General features: G+C 45.0%; 2 protein-coding genes and 1 pseudogene across 2 annotated transcripts; all 3 read right to left on the reverse strand.

Annotated features, from left to right (window-relative positions):
* Positions 1 to 5,037: 5,037 nt before the first annotated feature.
* On the reverse strand, positions 5,038 to 5,755 carry LOC100240954 (uncharacterized; annotated as a pseudogene).
* Positions 5,756 to 10,551: 4,796 nt separating this feature from the next.
* Positions 10,552 to 12,207, reverse strand: LOC104879279 (uncharacterized). The gene is made up of 3 exons (XM_010651739.1): positions 11,606 to 12,207; positions 10,995 to 11,548; positions 10,552 to 10,895 (listed from the first exon to the last, which is right to left on the reverse strand). Exons 1-3 carry the CDS (start codon positions 12,205 to 12,207, stop codon positions 10,552 to 10,554), a joined length of 1,500 nt encoding a protein of 499 aa, XP_010650041.1.
* An 849-nt stretch (positions 12,208 to 13,056) lies between these two features.
* LOC132253748 (uncharacterized) lies at positions 13,057 to 14,391 on the reverse strand. The gene is made up of 3 exons (XM_059736675.1): positions 13,660 to 14,391; positions 13,303 to 13,539; positions 13,057 to 13,152 (listed from the first exon to the last, which is right to left on the reverse strand). Exons 1-3 carry the CDS (start codon positions 14,389 to 14,391, stop codon positions 13,057 to 13,059), a joined length of 1,065 nt encoding a protein of 354 aa, XP_059592658.1.
* Positions 14,392 to 16,626: the final 2,235 nt, after the last annotated feature.

Here is a 16,626-nt window from a genome sequence, read left to right on the forward strand (position 1 = left end):
AAAGTGACAAACAATGTTAAAAGAGGGTACGAATAATGTAAAAAATGGTACAAACATTGTGATAGAAGGTACGAACATTGTGAGATAAGGTATGAACATTGTGAGATGAGGTATGAACATTGTGAGAGATGGTACAAACAATGTGAGAGGGTTACGAACAATGTGAGATGGTGTACGAACACTGTGAGAGAGGGTATGAAAATTTTGTGTGTGTAAGAGAGTACAAACAATGTGAGAGGGGATAAGAAAATTGTGAGAGTTGGTATGAAAATTGTGAGAGATGGTATGAACAATGTGAGAAGGGGTACAAACATTGTGAGATGGGATACGAATATTGTGAGATGAGATACGAACATTGTGATATGTAGTACGAACTTTGTGAGAGATGGTATGAACTTTGTGAGATGTGGTATGAAACTTTGTGAGATGAGGTACGAACTTTGTGAGAGAAGGTACGGACATTGTGAGATGAGGTAGGAACAATGAGAGAGAGTGTACAAACATTGTGAGAAATGGTAAGAACTTTGTGAGAGGAGGTACGAAACTTTGTAAGAGTGTGTACGAACTTTGTGAGAGAATGTACGAACTTTGTAAGAGAATGTACTAACATTGTGAGATGAGGTACAAACAATGTGAGAGTGGGTACGAACATTGTAAGATATGGTACTAACATTTTGAGAAGGGGTACGAACTTTGTGAGAGAAGACACAAACTTTGTATGAGAGGGTATGAACTTTGTGAGATTATGTACGAAACATTGTGAGAAATGGTACGAACATTGTGAGAAATGGTTCGAACAATGTGAGAAATAGTATGAACAATGTAAGATGGGGTACGAACATTGTAAAAGGGGTTATGAACTTTGTGAGAAGTGGTAGAAACATTGTGAGAGAAGGTACGGACATTGTGAGATGATGCACGGACATTGTGAGATGATGTACGAACATTGTGAGATGAGGTACGAACATTGTGAGATGTGGTATGAACATTGTGAAATGTGGTACTAACTTTGTGAGATGGTGTACGAAACATTGTGAGAGATTGTACGAACTTTGTGAGATTTGGTAGAACTTTGTGAAAGATGGTACGAACTTTGTGAAATGGGGTACAAACAAATGTTGCGCATGCACCAATCCATAAGCACTGACAAAAAGTGGGTATAGAGTTGTTGGTTCGTACAATATGATATTCAAATGATGATCAAACTGACCCATATCTCACAGTACTCCGGATTCCTCTGGACATCCCTTTGTGCAAGTACCTAAGGCATGAAGGAAGTAGAGGTGGGTTGAGCACCAACAGTACGAACTTGTTATGCGTGGAGGAAGAAAGGGGTTGAAGAATGGTGGATCCGAACTGCAGATACGTTGCACCCGTAGACAGAGGCAACATTCCAAGGTCCAGCTTTACAGGCTATTTGTTGCCTGATCCATGTTATTATTAGCTCATCAATTGTGTGTGTGTGGGGGAGGGGGGGGGGGGTTAACGATTTGCGTAGTGCTTCTTCAAATTACCCACTAAAAGATATGTTATCAATGATGGCTTTGATGATATTACGGGTATCAAAGTTTCCCCTCAACCTGTATTCATAGCCAACAAACATTAAGGGCTACCTAACTTCTCGAGAAAATCCAAATTTAATAGATCAAAGGCGAGATGTTGCACATGGTATTAGTCCTTCCAAACATTGAAAGACCCAATTCTTTGAGAAATGTTGAAAGTTTTCCACCTTTTGTGCGGCAATCAAACATTCTTTTTGTTGATGGGCTTCCAAAATACTGTACCAGATGAGAAGCTGGTCATCTTTTCCTTCCATTTATTGACTTTAAAGGAATCAAAGTTGTTCATAAGGAGCCCATATGTAATAGTGGAGATAAAGCCATGGTTTTGTGTTTTGTTGAGTTTAATGATGCAAGATGTTCTCGGACTGCTTTGGAAGCCCTTCAAGGCTACATATTTGTTGACAAGAAACCCGACTCCCCTACCTTAGGGATCCAATTTGCACATTTTCCTTTCTCTTTTTTCCTTTTCGTCTGCCATATGATCTTGGGGTCCTCTCGCTGGGATGAAAAACAATCTGATTTGCATCCAAATTCCAATGGGCTATAATATAGAATAAAATTGATGAGCTTCTAGACCAACCATTGTTGAATTCTGGGCATTTTCAAAACATAAACATTATAAAGGTTCTTATATGTTGCCTTATTATATTGTTCATAAGTAAGTAATGTTGACTCTTTACAAAAATCCACATTTATTTTTTATTTTCAAGATCCATGTAGAAATAGTTTTTTTATTTGGCATTTGATATTCTATTAATTAATTAGTATTTTTTTAATTAATCATGATAATTGAACATAATAAAGGGCAACCCTAAAATAATGCTCAAAGAGTAAAAGAGTGTTTGATTTCTTAGTTTTATTTTATTGAAAGTAATTTGATTTTAGGCTTTTGTTTTTTTATTTATTTTTTCATGAATTATTATAAAATTTTTACTAAATAGAAAAAGTCAAAATATTTGTGTGGACTCGGCATTTTGCACGATACATTTCCACTTGATGGCGTGACTCCCTTTTTATTTATTGAAAAATATGATTTTTAGAAAAGATTTTGAGTCGTCACTTATTTTTGTTTTATTTTTAAAGGGGAAAAAAAATAAGAAAGAAAAACCCTAAGTGTGACTCTTGAAGAAAAAATAGGTATGTAAAAACCTAAGACGGGTTTGGTTATTTATCAGGAAGGTATGATGAAAGACCGTAGCACCCTACTAAGCCTTATAATGAAGTTTCTACTAATAAAGGTGAAACAAGTGTGATAATTGGTAAGGAAATGAATGAATAACAACGAAATTATCAAATAATAAAATGAATCATGCATGAGAATAAACAAAGTGAGAGTAAGATCTTACCTTAGCAACAAGTAATAGTGCGTTATCATAAAATATGGTTAGTGCACAATAATGAATACAAAATATATCACATGTGTCAAAATAGAGTAAGAAATCCTCAATGGCAAGTATGCACTTCACTCAAATCATTTTTAAAGAAAATATCATATATGTTAGGCTTCCACCAAAACCCAATTTATTTTAACATGAATTAATCTCATAAATTCCATTATTTTGGAATTATGAAAATTCATTCATAATTATTAAAAATCGAGAAAATTGAAAAATTACATGAAGATCAAAGAAAATTTGTGAAAGTGTTTACCTGAAAGAAAATGTAGCAAATTTATAAATAATAATAAAAAAAAAACGGGATTTTTGGTGACTCTAAACCCTAAGGAAGGAAGAAGAAAATAAATGACTTAAGGTGCACGGGAAAGTGGCCATGCACGGTCATGCGCACCTAGACTCGGGGTGGCGAGGTTAAGTAGCAGTGTTACAGCATTCTTTGCCAACTCAACACCGAAAATGTCAACATTCTTTCTACGGTCCCACTTTGATTTTAGTAGGGAATATTTTATCCATCGACTGAATCCCAGGTAAAAAATAATGACAGCTGCCTCAAAAATTGACAAGATGAAATAGTATTTCCAGCATGCTATAAAACCACACATATACTGGTATCCCAACTGTTTCCAGAAACTCCATTCTTGGTATAATTGTGAGGGAACTGCAACAAATCTCTCCATTTTCTTTACTTTCATGTCCATCTTCTTCCATTTATACTCTTACCCACGCCATGCAATGTCATTCTGAATTGAGTCATCGAAATAATGTTTAAAATGCTAAAACATTGGGTTCATGCATCTCTTCCCAAGCCTAGTTGTGGACCTTATCACAAACTTCAAATTCTTAATTGTTTCGACAAGTGCAAGACCCATAAGATAATCATCATCACCAGATACAAGCTTTCTAATCCCAAGTGAGTTCAAAATTTCTTCTTTCAACTTGCCAAGTTCTATTTGGAATGGCAGTCCCTCAAGGCCAATTAGCAAACTCAAACACTTTGAATATTATTTCAATTCCGGTAGGGATTGGCCATATGAAGAGCAACACATTTAGCATCTTCAATGCAATGTGAAGATTTCTGGCAGTTTCATTCCCTTTCTGCATTGTAGGAACAAAAGCTGTTGCAGTTGCTCATAATGGTGTGATAGTTGCTCCTGCAAAGAGATGAGGTCTTGGGAACAACTTTCCTATTCTGAACCATGTGTTAACTCCTCCTCCAATTGATTTAAAAACTCCGAACGCTAGCAGTATTGAACTTGTATGGAAGTGCTTATCTTTGAAGGACCCTTAAATCAGTTCCTCTCTCTTCTTAGTGAGTTGCTGGATTTTGGCTTCATTAGGCGAAGACGGTGGTGCTTCTGTAGGTACAACGGTTGATGATGAAACTGGGCATTGTAGTAACTAAAACCGAAATATCTCAACAGTGGCATGGAAACAGGCTGATAAGCGAGATCAAGAACTGTCACCGCCGTCGGTAGTTGCATCATTCCTTAGGTTTCATACAAGTGATGAGGAAAAGAATAAGCTTTCAATGAATTCCATGGTCGAATTTTTAGCTCCCAAGCATAAATGCCAAGCGTCGGTGCTGAGTTTGGTCATTCAAATACCAGTGAGTCTTGATTTGTAGCAACTTGCGAAGAAGATTTCCAACTCTTTAACCCATTTCTCATCGTCACGAATCTTGCATGCGCAAAGAGGGCTCCTTAAATAATTCCAAATCTTCATTTGGTTGCCCATTTTGGGCATACCTAGAAAATTATCACTATCCCATGTCAGACACTCAAAAGGCGGATGATATTAGGTGCAATGTTGAGTTTAGTGGGTATGAAAGATGGAGAAATGGTCGGTTTGCACATAGGAATTCACACATGGAATTATTTGGCTTAGGATTTTGATTTGATAAGGGGCTTTGAAAAGGGTTTGGGTGGCCATGCATGGCCATGCAAAGGTAGGAAAAATGGTGCCAAGGTGTTGGTAATGCTGAGGCTAAGAAAAGGGCCCAGTGCAACTTCATGGAGAACAGAGAAACTTCATTTTTTGTACCTCTTTCGCCTTCCTTCCGGTTGATGACTTCCACACTTCTATACCCAAACCAGCCATTGATGGATTCGATACATAGGTTCTTCACCAAATAAGATATTACTCTGGTCTTCAACAAAATTAGAAACCTTGATAGCGTACATCGTGGCACAAGTTCCTCCATGTCTTTACTCTTCTTTGATTCTAAGAAGTGTGTAGCCACTGATGATCGAGGCAGTATTTTTGGAGGACCAATGAAAATGTCATGTCCATTGAGCTCTTTGCACTTTATATCTGATATTTGATTTTTAATCCTTGGGTCCAGCTCACTTATTAGTGTCCCACTTAACTCCCTCTGCTGTACTACCTCAGGGAGAGAGGTGGGTTTCTTAGGAGAAATGTTCTCCTCAGCACTGAATGATATCTGGCTCATCCCATTCGATGCTTGCTAATAATTATGCCCTCTTGTTTTGTTAATAAGATTAGCGATGCCAGATTCTGATGTACCATCTTTAGCATCACCAACAAATATACAATTTCCAGTCACATTCTTTAGTTTATACCTTGAGCAAGGCTTCATTTTCAAAAGATCATCAACTTCTTCGTCGTTAATTCGGCCTCTATGGAGCACTTTACTAATTCCATCCAGGGGGGCTGGTGAGAATGAGCATCGAAGTGGGAGGTTGCGAAACTGGTAGCCAAAGAATCCACCAAAGGAACTTCCGACCACGTAAGCAGATCGATAGTGGAAGTGTGAGGCTTTCTCATTGGCATTGTCATCTTCCTTCTCTCTCTCCCTATTAGCAAAGGTGGTCATGCAAACAGAGACTGTTGAGGCCTCGCATCCCTGGTGATCCACGTAGTGGCCAAATGGATGGACGCACGATCTCAACCAATATAGATTCCTGGTTCAGTCGTTCCTGCAAAAGGCGTTCGGACAGGGTGTTCGGACACACCCTCCGATGGTTTTGTCAACCTTGGAAAGAGAGATAAATCAGTTGGCCTTTTACTAGGTATAACAAGCTTACCTTCCTCTTTGTGTGAAGGTTCATATATATAGTATCAGAAGCTTTGTTTCCCTCTTTAATGGTAGAGAGATATTTTGGCTTGTCATGATGCCTCTAGGTGGTGGCAGGGTCATCATCATCCTACGGGCGGCTGACAGAGATCGTGGGAGGTGCCGCGATTGTCAGAGATCGTGAGAAGTGACTTGCCGTCACTTCATTCCCGTCTTTTCACTCTACAGGTGGCGAAACGTGGGCCGTGGTAGGTTGTTGGAATGACGTGCAAGACTTGCTTACTTCAGTCAATGATCCGGACAAAACATATCCGGATAGGATATGTCGGTCGTCCGGATGTGATGTTTGCGAGTGTCGTGTGCCTCTTCCTTAGGGATCCGGATAGGAGAAGCGCGTCACGTGTACTCTTGGGGAAATCCGGATGGGATTAATCCAGATAGAAATGTGTGCCACGTGTCACCAGGAAGTGTGTGCCATGTGTCATCAGGGGGAGGGGTCCCTACAATGCCCCCATTTTTAACTTGCCTATTTTGCCTGAGTAGAATGGGTGGGTTAAAAAATAATTGTTTTTGAAAGTGAGGTTACTTTTTTGCTCTCATTGGGCCACGTGGCGAGCGGGGGCGAAGAGAGAGAGAAGAGTATTGATGATGAGTCGTCGTCTCTGGGTATTCCCAGGCAGCGTGTCGTTTCAATGATGGTGCAGCTAAGCGTTTGGGATACTAAGGGGCTGTCTCACTATAAATAGCAGACTGTGCCTTCCTCTTTCATTTTTCCTTCTGTGCTTTTCTCCTGTTAGTGTTTTTTCTTTTACCTTCTGCGTATCTTCGTTTTCGAGTGAAGCTCTAGGGTTTTCTGCCGGCAATATTCGCGTCGTGACGGTGACTGCATTGTGGTTTTCAACCCTATTTTTCAAGTTTACACTTGGTACGTGCGCTATTCTTGTTTTTTCTTCGTTGTGTTTGCTTTGTGGTTTGTTGGGCAAGTTGCTTTACGACTGGGAGTTTTTTTTTTGTTTCTAGGGTTTTTTTGGGGGGTATTGACTGCGTTTTGGGTGTGTTTAGGGTTTCTGTTGCCCCCCTATGCCTTTTGTGGGCCGTCAATTCTTCTTTGGGGTAGAGTTTAAGGTTGTGGGGTTGGATTGTTGTGTTTGACTGTTGGCCTTCTTCCATGCAAATTCCATTTCAGCCCCAGGCTAAAAAATGTCTGCGAACAAGGAAGCTGCCTTATCTAGCTCGTCTGGAGATACCCATGCCGAGAAATCTGTGGATAAGTTGAGTGTGAAGGAGTTTCGTGAGCGCTTCTGCATCCCAAACGAAGTGTCAGTTGAACTTACGGATGGAGAGGCCGTGTCGACTGAGAAGTTGAAGGATAATGCCATCTTCTTCACCAATGAGCAGTTTAATGCTGGGCTCTGGTTCTCCCTCCCGTCTTTGTTCAAGGAGTTTCTTCACTTCACCCAGATTCCTCTGGCCTATGTTCATCCCAATATGGTCCGGGTGCTGATGGGGTGCAGCATTCTAAGTATGCTGTTCAACTTGGACCTCTCACTGCTGGAGATGCTCTTTATCTATTCGATCAAGAAGGTGAAAAACGACATTTTCAGTTTTGTCGCCAGCCTTCCATCCTTGCAGTTGGTGACCAGCCTTCCGGATTCGACCAAGGGGGCCGCCAAGGGACATGTGCTGGTCAAGGGCTTATGGGCGGGTTTGGCGGTGCATCCGGACAGGCCGTTCGCCCCCAACCAATCGTTGAAGGTCCCAGGTATGACTAAATTACTTCTTGTTTTTCCGTGGTTTGTGAGTTTAGGTCAGCATTGTTGGGTGGCTGACATACTTTGCTTTCTTGGGTGTAGGCCAGGATAAAAGGGGGAAGCTAGTGGAGTGGGTGGAGAAAGCCTCGTTCGACCTCTTGAACAGGCTTTTTGAGATTGCGGCGGCCAAACGGAGTTGTCAAATGCTTCTCTCCGCGCAGAATCTCCGCTCGGTCACCTGGAAGCCCCAACCGTACGTGCTGAGCATACTCCCGAGGCGGCTGCCCAAAGAGGTGGTGGCTGGGGAGCATTTTGTTCTTAAAGACCTTCCATTTTACGCGGTCGTGTGGAAGGCAGATGCTCGGTCACGCAAAGCCTGTCTCAACAATAGGGAGGTGAAAAGGCAAGAAGGACTTTTGCGGAAGGCTCTGAGTGGTAAACGCGCCGCGTCCTCTCTACCTGCTAGCGCCTCAGCGAAAAAGAAGAAGAAGAAGTTTGTTTCAAATAAGGGAAAAGAAATAAAACTTCCAACCCCCCCCCCCCCCCCCAAAGGAGGTTGTAATACACCCTTCAACTTATGTAAAGGAAATAACAATAAGAGAGCCAGACATCGCCGTCTTGCCCTCCGTTTCAAGCGGCTCCGGACGTCTCGCGGGTCTAAACCATTCAGGGCCTTCAATGTCAGTAGCTAGACGTCTGGCTCTTCTAGCTGAAGAAGCGACTTCAATAAATCAGCCCGACTCTCCCCATCCGGATGCAGATGCAGCCGAGGCCTCTTGTGCTGCAGCATTGCCTCCTACGGCACCCCAACGAAAGAAATGGGGGCAGAAAGTCAGGGTTTGCCTCCTTGTGGGCCAAGCCCCCTTGCGCTTGTACCGGTGAAGGGGCCAGCTACAAGGAGGTCTCGTTCGGCCCGCGACTTAAAGTCTAGCCTCATCGGGCGGCTTCCGGATCGCTTTCTGGAAACCAACGAAGTCAGCTGCTCGTCTGTCCAGGAGGATCACCCAGAGGGTAGTGGGACGAAGATGGCAAAAGAGAACCCAGTCGCCCCGGTGCTGGTCCTGGATGGGGGTTCACCCGGAGAGTCCCAACCGGCCGAGAATGATGGGGCCCCAGACCCGGAGGAGGAGTCACTCTCTAATGCCTCGTTAGGGGGGAGTCCTGTTGATGACGCAGCTTGCATCTCCGCTAGCCCTTTCAGCTATGCGGAGTTGGAAGAGAGGTTGAAACGGATTCCATTCGGCTTAGATGTTGCTATGCCTTCAGCAAAAATGTTCGAAGCGGTGGAAATGGTATAGTTTACTTCTTATTTTTTCTCGCCATACTGATGTGTTTGTCGCATGGTTTGTAACTTTGCTCTTCTTGTTTGTGTGTTTTTCTGCAGCTGGTGAGCGGTATTCGCGGCATGGCTCAACAACATGATCTCTTTTCTGACCTGCTGCGGACCGCTGATTATACGAAGACCTTCGTTTCTCAGCGCAAAAACAATGAAGAGAAGCTGCGCTTGAGACTGGAGCAGGCCGAAGCCAATTTATCCGCTGCTCGAGAGGACAACGAGGCTATCCGGATAGAGCTTACTGAGGCAAAGAGTCGGGAGGAATCTACGGACGCCCGCCTGCATGAGGCGGAGGACGAGATGACCCAACTGAGGGGGGAGGTGAGGCAACTCCGGACAGAGGTGTCTATTGAGAAAAAACAGAGAGAGGATTTGCAGTTGCGTTTATCAGCGCAAAAGGAAGAGCTGGAGGCTGAGTTTGCTACGAAAGGGAGGAACTTGAAGCGGATTACCAGAAGCAAGTAGACGAAATGTTCTTCTTTGGCTACCGTTGTTGTATGAAGAAACATGGTATCAAGCGGGATGTCCCTTCGATTCCCCCGGGTGAGGAGGAGAAGCTAAGCGGTAAGCCCTCCCAATGAGAGCTTTTCTTTTTGTAATTTTTTACTGCTATCTTCTCTCTGTATTTTGTAGTCTGGAGAACCCTTTGTATATAATTTTTACAAGTATTCAATAAAACATACTTTTTTTCAAATTGCACTTCTATTTCTTTCATTGGTAATACTGCTTCAGACTAGATATATTCAATGGTCGGAGCAATGGGGTTCCATTTAGCTTTTGTAGATGATAGGCTCCACTTTCATTTGTCTTGGATACTATATAGGGGTCTTCCCAATTGGCTTGAAATTTTCCCGCTCCTGTCTCAGCAGTATTTTAGAAAACTTTTTTAAGGACTAACGTACCATTTTTGAAGCTTCTGGACATTACTTTGCGATTGTAATGAGCGGATGCCCTTTGTTGGTAGTTTGCCATCCGGATGGATGCAGTTTCTCTTACTTCGTCTGCCTAGTCCAAGTTTCTTCCTAATTCTGCATTTGCATCATCCTGTCTTCCTGCCTCAGTCCGGATAGTGGGTAGCCCTATTTTCAGTAGGAATGATTGCGTCCATACCGTATGCGAGGGTGAAGGGAATGTTTCCTGTCGGACGTCCGGGTGTGGTTCGATAAGCCCACAGGACGCCGGGTAGCTCCTTCACCCATTTTCCTTTGGCTTACTCGAGCCTTTTCTTTAAGGCAGTGATTAGAGTCTTGTTTGTGGCCTCTGCTTGCCCATTACTTTGAGGATAACACGGTGTGGAGTATGAATTCTGGATGTGTAGTTCTGAGCAGAAATTCCGGAAAGCGATGCTATCAAACTGCGGACCATTGTCGGCTATTATGGTTTGGGGGATTCCGAAGCGGCAGATGATGTTTTTCCACACAAACTTGGTGACATTTTTGTCTTTGATGCTAGCATATGCTTCAGCTTCCACTCATTTATTGAAGTAATCCGTGGCGACGAGCAGGAATTTCTTTTGGGCGGGTGCGGCTAGGAGGGGTCCTACTATGTCCATGCCCCACTGCGCAAAGGGCCAGGGGCCTGAAACTGGTTTTAATGTCTCCGATGGCACATGTGGTATGGGGGCATGCCTTTGACATTTGTCGCATTTTTTGACATAGGCTGCCGCATCCTTCTTCATCGTGGGCCAGTAATATCCTTGCGAATGGGCCCTATGCGCCAGAGATCGTCCTCCAGAATGATTTCCACGTATCCCTTCGTGTAATTCAGCTAATACATATAGCGCCTCTGAATGGTTTAGGCACCGAAGGTAGGGACCTGTGAAAGAACGTTTGTACAAGTGCCCCCCAATCAGGGTGAAACGGGCGGCTTGCACCCGGATTTTGTGTGCCTGCTTGGGATATTCGGGCAGAGTGCCTGTCCGGAGGTACCCTATAATGTCGTTCGTCCATTCTTGGTCGTCTGCTTGTTTTGCCTCAATGGTGTTGCAAGTGGAAGCTTCCAATACGGAAGGGTTGGCTTGCACATGTATAAGCAACATTATGGCTTCTTTGATGGGGAGGGACACAGCTATGTCTGCCAAGGCGTCGACGCGCCCATTTTCAATTCGTCTGATTTTTTCGATCGTCCACTCGATGAATCGTTGTAAGGTGTCCCTTACTTTAGTTAGATATCGCGCCATGCGCGCATCCTTAGCCTCATATTCCTTCTGGACGTGTCTTACCACGAGTTGGGAATCACTATAGATCCGGAGCTTGGAGACGGATAGAGTCAGGGCGAGGTCCAATCCGGATAGGATGGCCTCATATTCCGCTTCATTGTTAGAGGCGGGGAACCCCAGCCAAATGGCTTGCTCCAAATGTTCTCCTGTTGGGGATTGCAACAGGAGCCCTATCCCGGATCCTGATGATCGGGAGGTTCCATCGACTCGCAAAGTCCACCACTCTTTTTCACTTGGTTCCTGGCATTGGCTAGGCTTTCGGGAGTATTCCAGCACGAAGTCAGCCATTACTTGGCCTTTCATGGACAATCTGGGTTGGAACTCGATCCCAAATTCGCTCAATTCTATGGCCCATTGAAGCATTTTTCCGGTTAAGTCTGGTTTGTACAGAATGTTACGAAGGGGTTGTTCAGTTAGCACGACCACCGGGTGGGCTTGGAAAGAGGGGCGGAGCTTCTGGGCGGCACTTCGAATGGCTAAGGCCGTTAGCTCCATTTTTGAATACCTAGTTTCTACGTCCGCCAACGCTCTGTTGACGTAGTAGATAGGTTTCTGCTCCTTGGGTGAGGGGCAGCGGAATAGAACAGCACTGATCGCCCACTCGGACACAGCCAAATATATGTACAATTTTTCTTCAGGGATGGGGCTGCTCAGGATGGGCGGTTGCATAAGGCAATGTTTAATTTTTTCAAAAGCGTTTTGACAGCTGTCCGTCCATCCGTTTGCTCTAGCTTTTCGTATTGCCAAGAAGAAGAGTCGCAGTTCATCAGTGAAGCGGGCTATAAAACACCCTAGCGCGACGAGCTTGCCTGTGAGGCGCTGTAATTCCTTCTTGCTCCTGGGGGGTGGTGTTTCTATGACTGCCTTGACTTGATCCGGGTTGACCTCTATCCCTTTTTGGCTGACCATAAATCCCAGGAATTTGCTAGCACTTACGCCAAAGGCGCATTTAGAAGAATTTAACTTCATGTCATACTTCCTCAAGAGGTGGAAAACTTCTTGCAAGTGGAGGACATGCTCCTCTTGGGTTTTTCTTTTAACCACGATATCGTCAATATATACCTCTACTGTGCGGCCGACCAGAGGTTTGAAGATCTTCGTCCTCAATCTTTGATAAGTGGCGCCAGCGTTTTTGAGTCCGAATGACATGACTTTATAGCAATAGAGACCATGTGGCGTTATGAAGACTGTTTTTTCTTCATCAGCCGGGGACATGGGGATTTGGTGGTATCCGGAGAAGGCGTCCAAGAAAGAGAGCATCCCTTGCCTAGCAGTGGAGTCCACGATTTGATCTATCCGAGGCAAAGGGAAACTGTCTTTTAGACATGCATTATTAAGGTTGGTATAGTCAACACACACCCGTCATTTGCCTTTTTTTTTTTGTACCACTACTACATTTGCCAACTAGTTCAGGTAATCCACTTCTTTGATGAATCCGGCTTCTAGCAACTTGTCAATCTCATTTCGGTTAATTTTTTGTCTGTCCGGGTGAAAACGCCTAACCCTCTACCGGATGGGTTTGGCTGTTGGCAAGACGTTAAATCTATGAGAGGTAATGGAGGGATGAATTCCCTTCATATCAGAATGTGTCCATGCGAAGACGTCATGGTTTTGTCTAAGGGCGTTCTGTATGTTCCGGGTCTCTTCTGGTGTCAGGAGGGAACTGATATCCGTAAGATGAGTACCTTATTTCGAAATTTGGATTGCTTGCAAGGGATCCGCTGCCGGGGGATCTTTGTCTGCCGGACCCAATAATTGCTATTGGTTACGTGCATGGCTGGACTCAGGGAGGGATGCATCCTCCTGGTTGGTCTCTGCTTCTTGTGCTATCTGGTAGTATTGGCGAGCGGCTAACTGGCTGCCATATAGGTCAATTTGCCCATCATTGGTTAGGAAACTTACCATTTGATGATATGTAGAAGGGATGACTTTCATGTAGTGTAGCCATGTGCGCCCCAAGATGACATTGAAGGGTGATAAATCTTGTACCACCGAAAATTGTACGTTGAAAGTGATTGGGCCAGCTTGGACCGGCAGTACAATGTCTCCCAAGGAAGTAGTTGACGACCCGTTGAATCCGGATAGGATTCGCCCAGGGTTTTCGAGGCCCGTGAGACTGTGCCCCATGTGGCTAACGATCGATGCTTGCACAAGATCGGTCGAGCTGCCCAGGTTAACCAGGATGCGTCTCACGTCGAAGTCTCCTATCTCTAGGGATAGGATGAGGGCGTCACGGTGCGGCTGCAATATCCAGGTGGGGTCTACTGGTGGGAAAATGATTGTCTCATCTATGGGGCGAGGCCCCCCCCCCCCCCCCCCCCCAATTATACCAGGCCGGATGGAGTTGATACGCTTGCGTACCGATGCGGCCCGCAAAAACTTTTGTCTCTTTCGTTTGGAGTCATACTCCTCGTCAGATGAGCCTCCGTTAATATAGTTTATAATGGCTTTGGGGGTGGCTGGGGCCCTGGGAGCTCCAGAGTTGTGATTTTGGGAAGCGTCTCTACCTCCGGCATCTGAGCGGAGGTATTGCTTTAAATGTCCCGCCTTGATGAGCCTTTCGACCAAATAATGGAGGCACCTGCATGTCTCTATTGTGTGACCATGTTCCTTGTGGAAGGCACATCTCTTGCTATGATCTCTTTTGGATGGGTCCGTTCCGAGGGGTCTAGGCCACCTGAAGTCGGACATGCCTTGGATCATAGGGAGAAGTTTCTCATATGATATGGAGAAAGGTGTGAGGGGCGGCCTTTCCGGGCGACTTGGCTCTTCCTGCCTTCGATCGGACGGCCCTGGCCGGTCCGGAAGTTTGGCACTTCTTTCCATGCCACTTCTAGATGCTTGTCCAGCAACCAAGACTTGTTGGGTGGCTGCTCGCACGTCATCTTCGAGCATTGAGTATTTGTTCGCACGTCTGAACAAGTCGTCCATCGTCGTAGGAGGTTTTTTAGCGAGTGATTCGAAAAATGGGGTGTCTGGACAAATGCTTCGCTTGAAGATTTGCAGGACAACATCCATACTGTAAGCTTCTACCTGAAGTACGGCTTGACCAAACCGTTTCACGAACTCCCTTAAGGATTCGTTATCTTGCATTTTTTATGTTTTGTAGAGTGCTGATGTTCTGCTTATGTCGAACGGAGCATAAGTATTGTCCCACGAAAGCCTCCGATAGGTCCCTGAAATTATTAATAGAGTTGGGAGGTAGGCGATGGAACCATGAGAGGGTCTGCCCTTGTAGGCTGGCGGGGAATACTTTGCACAGCAGTGCGTCGCTGCCAATATCGAGAGTCATGAGCTATCGATAATGCATGATATGGTCGAAGGGGTCGTTGGACCCATCGTATGTGGAAAATTTTGGCACAAAGAATCCCCTTGGGGGCTCGTAATGAATGATATGAGAGCAGAAAGACGTGGAGAGTATGTCGTCCAGCCTTTTGCTAATAGAGCCAATGGGTGGCTCGTTTGGGAGGTTTCTTCCAACTTGGCGTACCGCTGGGTGCGGGTGAACGTTCTACACCATGGGGGTGACCATAGGGTCACGGTGCGGGAACACGTTCTGCACCATGGGGGTGACCGTAGGGTCAGGGTGCGCTGCCTAGGTTGTGGCTACTGGTGGCCTTGGTCTCCCAGGTTCTTGTGGGCCTAGTCTCGCGCGCATTGAGTTTGACAACTGAGATTTTTTATCGCGTCGTCTTTTTGCTGAAAAATGAGTAGAGTCTGAGCTTTCCTCGCGGGGAGCTCGATGCATGGGCGTGTGTGGCTCATGTGGCCTCACATTGCATGTTTCTGGGATGGCTCCTGCTGTCCCAGGGTATATTGACTTTGGTTCTAGCCTTGAGTTTGCTACCTGGCCTCTTGAACGATGGCGACGGGGAGGCCCCGTTGATGAAGCTTGGATGCGTAGCACCGCGTTTTCTTCTCTTAATCTTTCTGTCTCCTGGAGGAGAGATTACAGTTGTCGTTTGCTTGCCAACTGTCTTCTTTCGATGGCTCGGCGCCATGCAGAATTATCTTCCTCTCCCCTACCAGATGAACGGCTTCGGGAAGATGTGGCCATCTTTGCTTGTGACTGAATCAGTGACGTTCCCACAGACGGCGCCAATGTTGAGGCCTCGCGTCCCTGGTGATCCATGTAGTGGCCAAATGGATGGACGCACGATCTCAACCAATATAGATTCCTGGTTCAGTCGTTCCTGCAAAAAGCGTTCGAACAGGGTGTCTGGACACACCCTCCAATGGTTTTGTCAGCCATGAAAAGAGAGATAAATCAGTTGGCCTTTTACTAGGTATAGCAAGCTTACCTTCCTCTTTGTGTGAAGGTTCATATATATAGTATCAGAAGCTTTGTTTCCCTCTTTAATGGTAGAGAGATATTTTGGCTTGTCATGATGCCTCTAGATGGTGGCAGGGCCATCATCACCCTACGGGCGGCTGACAGAGATCGTGGGAGGCGCCGTGGTTGTCAGAGATCGTGGGAAGTGACTTGTCGTCACTTCATTCCTGTCTTTTCACTTTGCAGGTGGCGGAACATGGGCCGTGGCAGGTTGTTGGAATGACATGCAAGACTTTCTTACTTCAGTCAACGATCCGGACAAAACATATTCGGATAGGATATGTCGGTCGTCCGGATGTGATGTTTGCGAGTGTCGTGTGCCTCTTCCTTAGGGGTCCGGATAGGAGAAGCGCGCCATGTGTACTTTTGGGGAAATCCAGATGGGATTAATCCGGATAGAAATGTGTGCCACATGTCACCAAGAAGTGTGTGCCACGTGTCATCAGGGGGAGGGGTCCCTATAGAGACCACATACGCATGAGGTTTTTGGCCAAACCACTTTGCCCAAGTGCTCAAATTCGAAAATTGAGGCTTTTTCTAGGGCCATGGTAACCAATCCATCATCCTTGCTTCTAGGTTTTGCTAGAAGAATTTAAAAAAACCAACGAGAGGACTGCTAGAAACCAAACTAACTGGAAGCAATTTCATGAATTCCAGATTGTTCCATCTACTGACGCCGGAGTTCATGACTACATTGTCTCTGCCATTTTCCCAAAGTGATTGAAGAACCCTGCTAAAAATCCAGTTTGCATGCACATAATAATCAAAACATTCCGAGCTACCCCATCTCTTTCAATCATGCTCCCAAATGAAAACTTAGCATAATCCAACTTCCTTCACGAGGAATACGTCATCCATAATACCAAAAGGTAAAGGAGCACCTAGACGCTTGCCAATGGGCACAAAAAAAACCATTTATTGGCAATTTCTCCAAGATTGGTCAGTGGTCTTACATAATAGGTCAACAGTATGAAACTAACTCCATCATTGGATTG

Source organism: Vitis vinifera, chromosome 5 (assembly GCF_030704535.1).
Source record: "Vitis vinifera cultivar Pinot Noir 40024 chromosome 5, ASM3070453v1".
NCBI lineage: Eukaryota > Viridiplantae > Streptophyta > Magnoliopsida > Vitales > Vitaceae > Vitis > Vitis vinifera.

Coding starts and splice junctions, on each gene's coding strand:
- LOC132253748 (XM_059736675.1), bottom strand. CDS start 14,391: ATGCAAGATAACGAATCCTTAAGGGAGTTCGTGAAACGGTTTGGTCAA. Junction 13,540..13,659: donor AGTTTTTGCGGGCCGCATCG/GTACGCAAGCGT, acceptor TGGATATTGCAG/CCGCACCGTGACGCCCTCAT. Junction 13,153..13,302: donor CTGGCCCAATCACTTTCAAC/GTACAATTTTCG, acceptor TATGGCAGCCAG/TTAGCCGCTCGCCAATACTA.
- LOC104879279 (XM_010651739.1), bottom strand. CDS start 12,207: ATGGTCAGCCAAAAAGGGATAGAGGTCAACCCGGATCAAGTCAAGGCA. Junction 11,549..11,605: donor ATCGAGTTCCAACCCAGATT/GTCCATGAAAGG, acceptor CCGAAAGCCTAG/CCAATGCCAGGAACCAAGTG. Junction 10,896..10,994: donor TATAGGGTACCTCCGGACAG/GCACTCTGCCCG, acceptor GTTCTTTCACAG/GTCCCTACCTTCGGTGCCTA.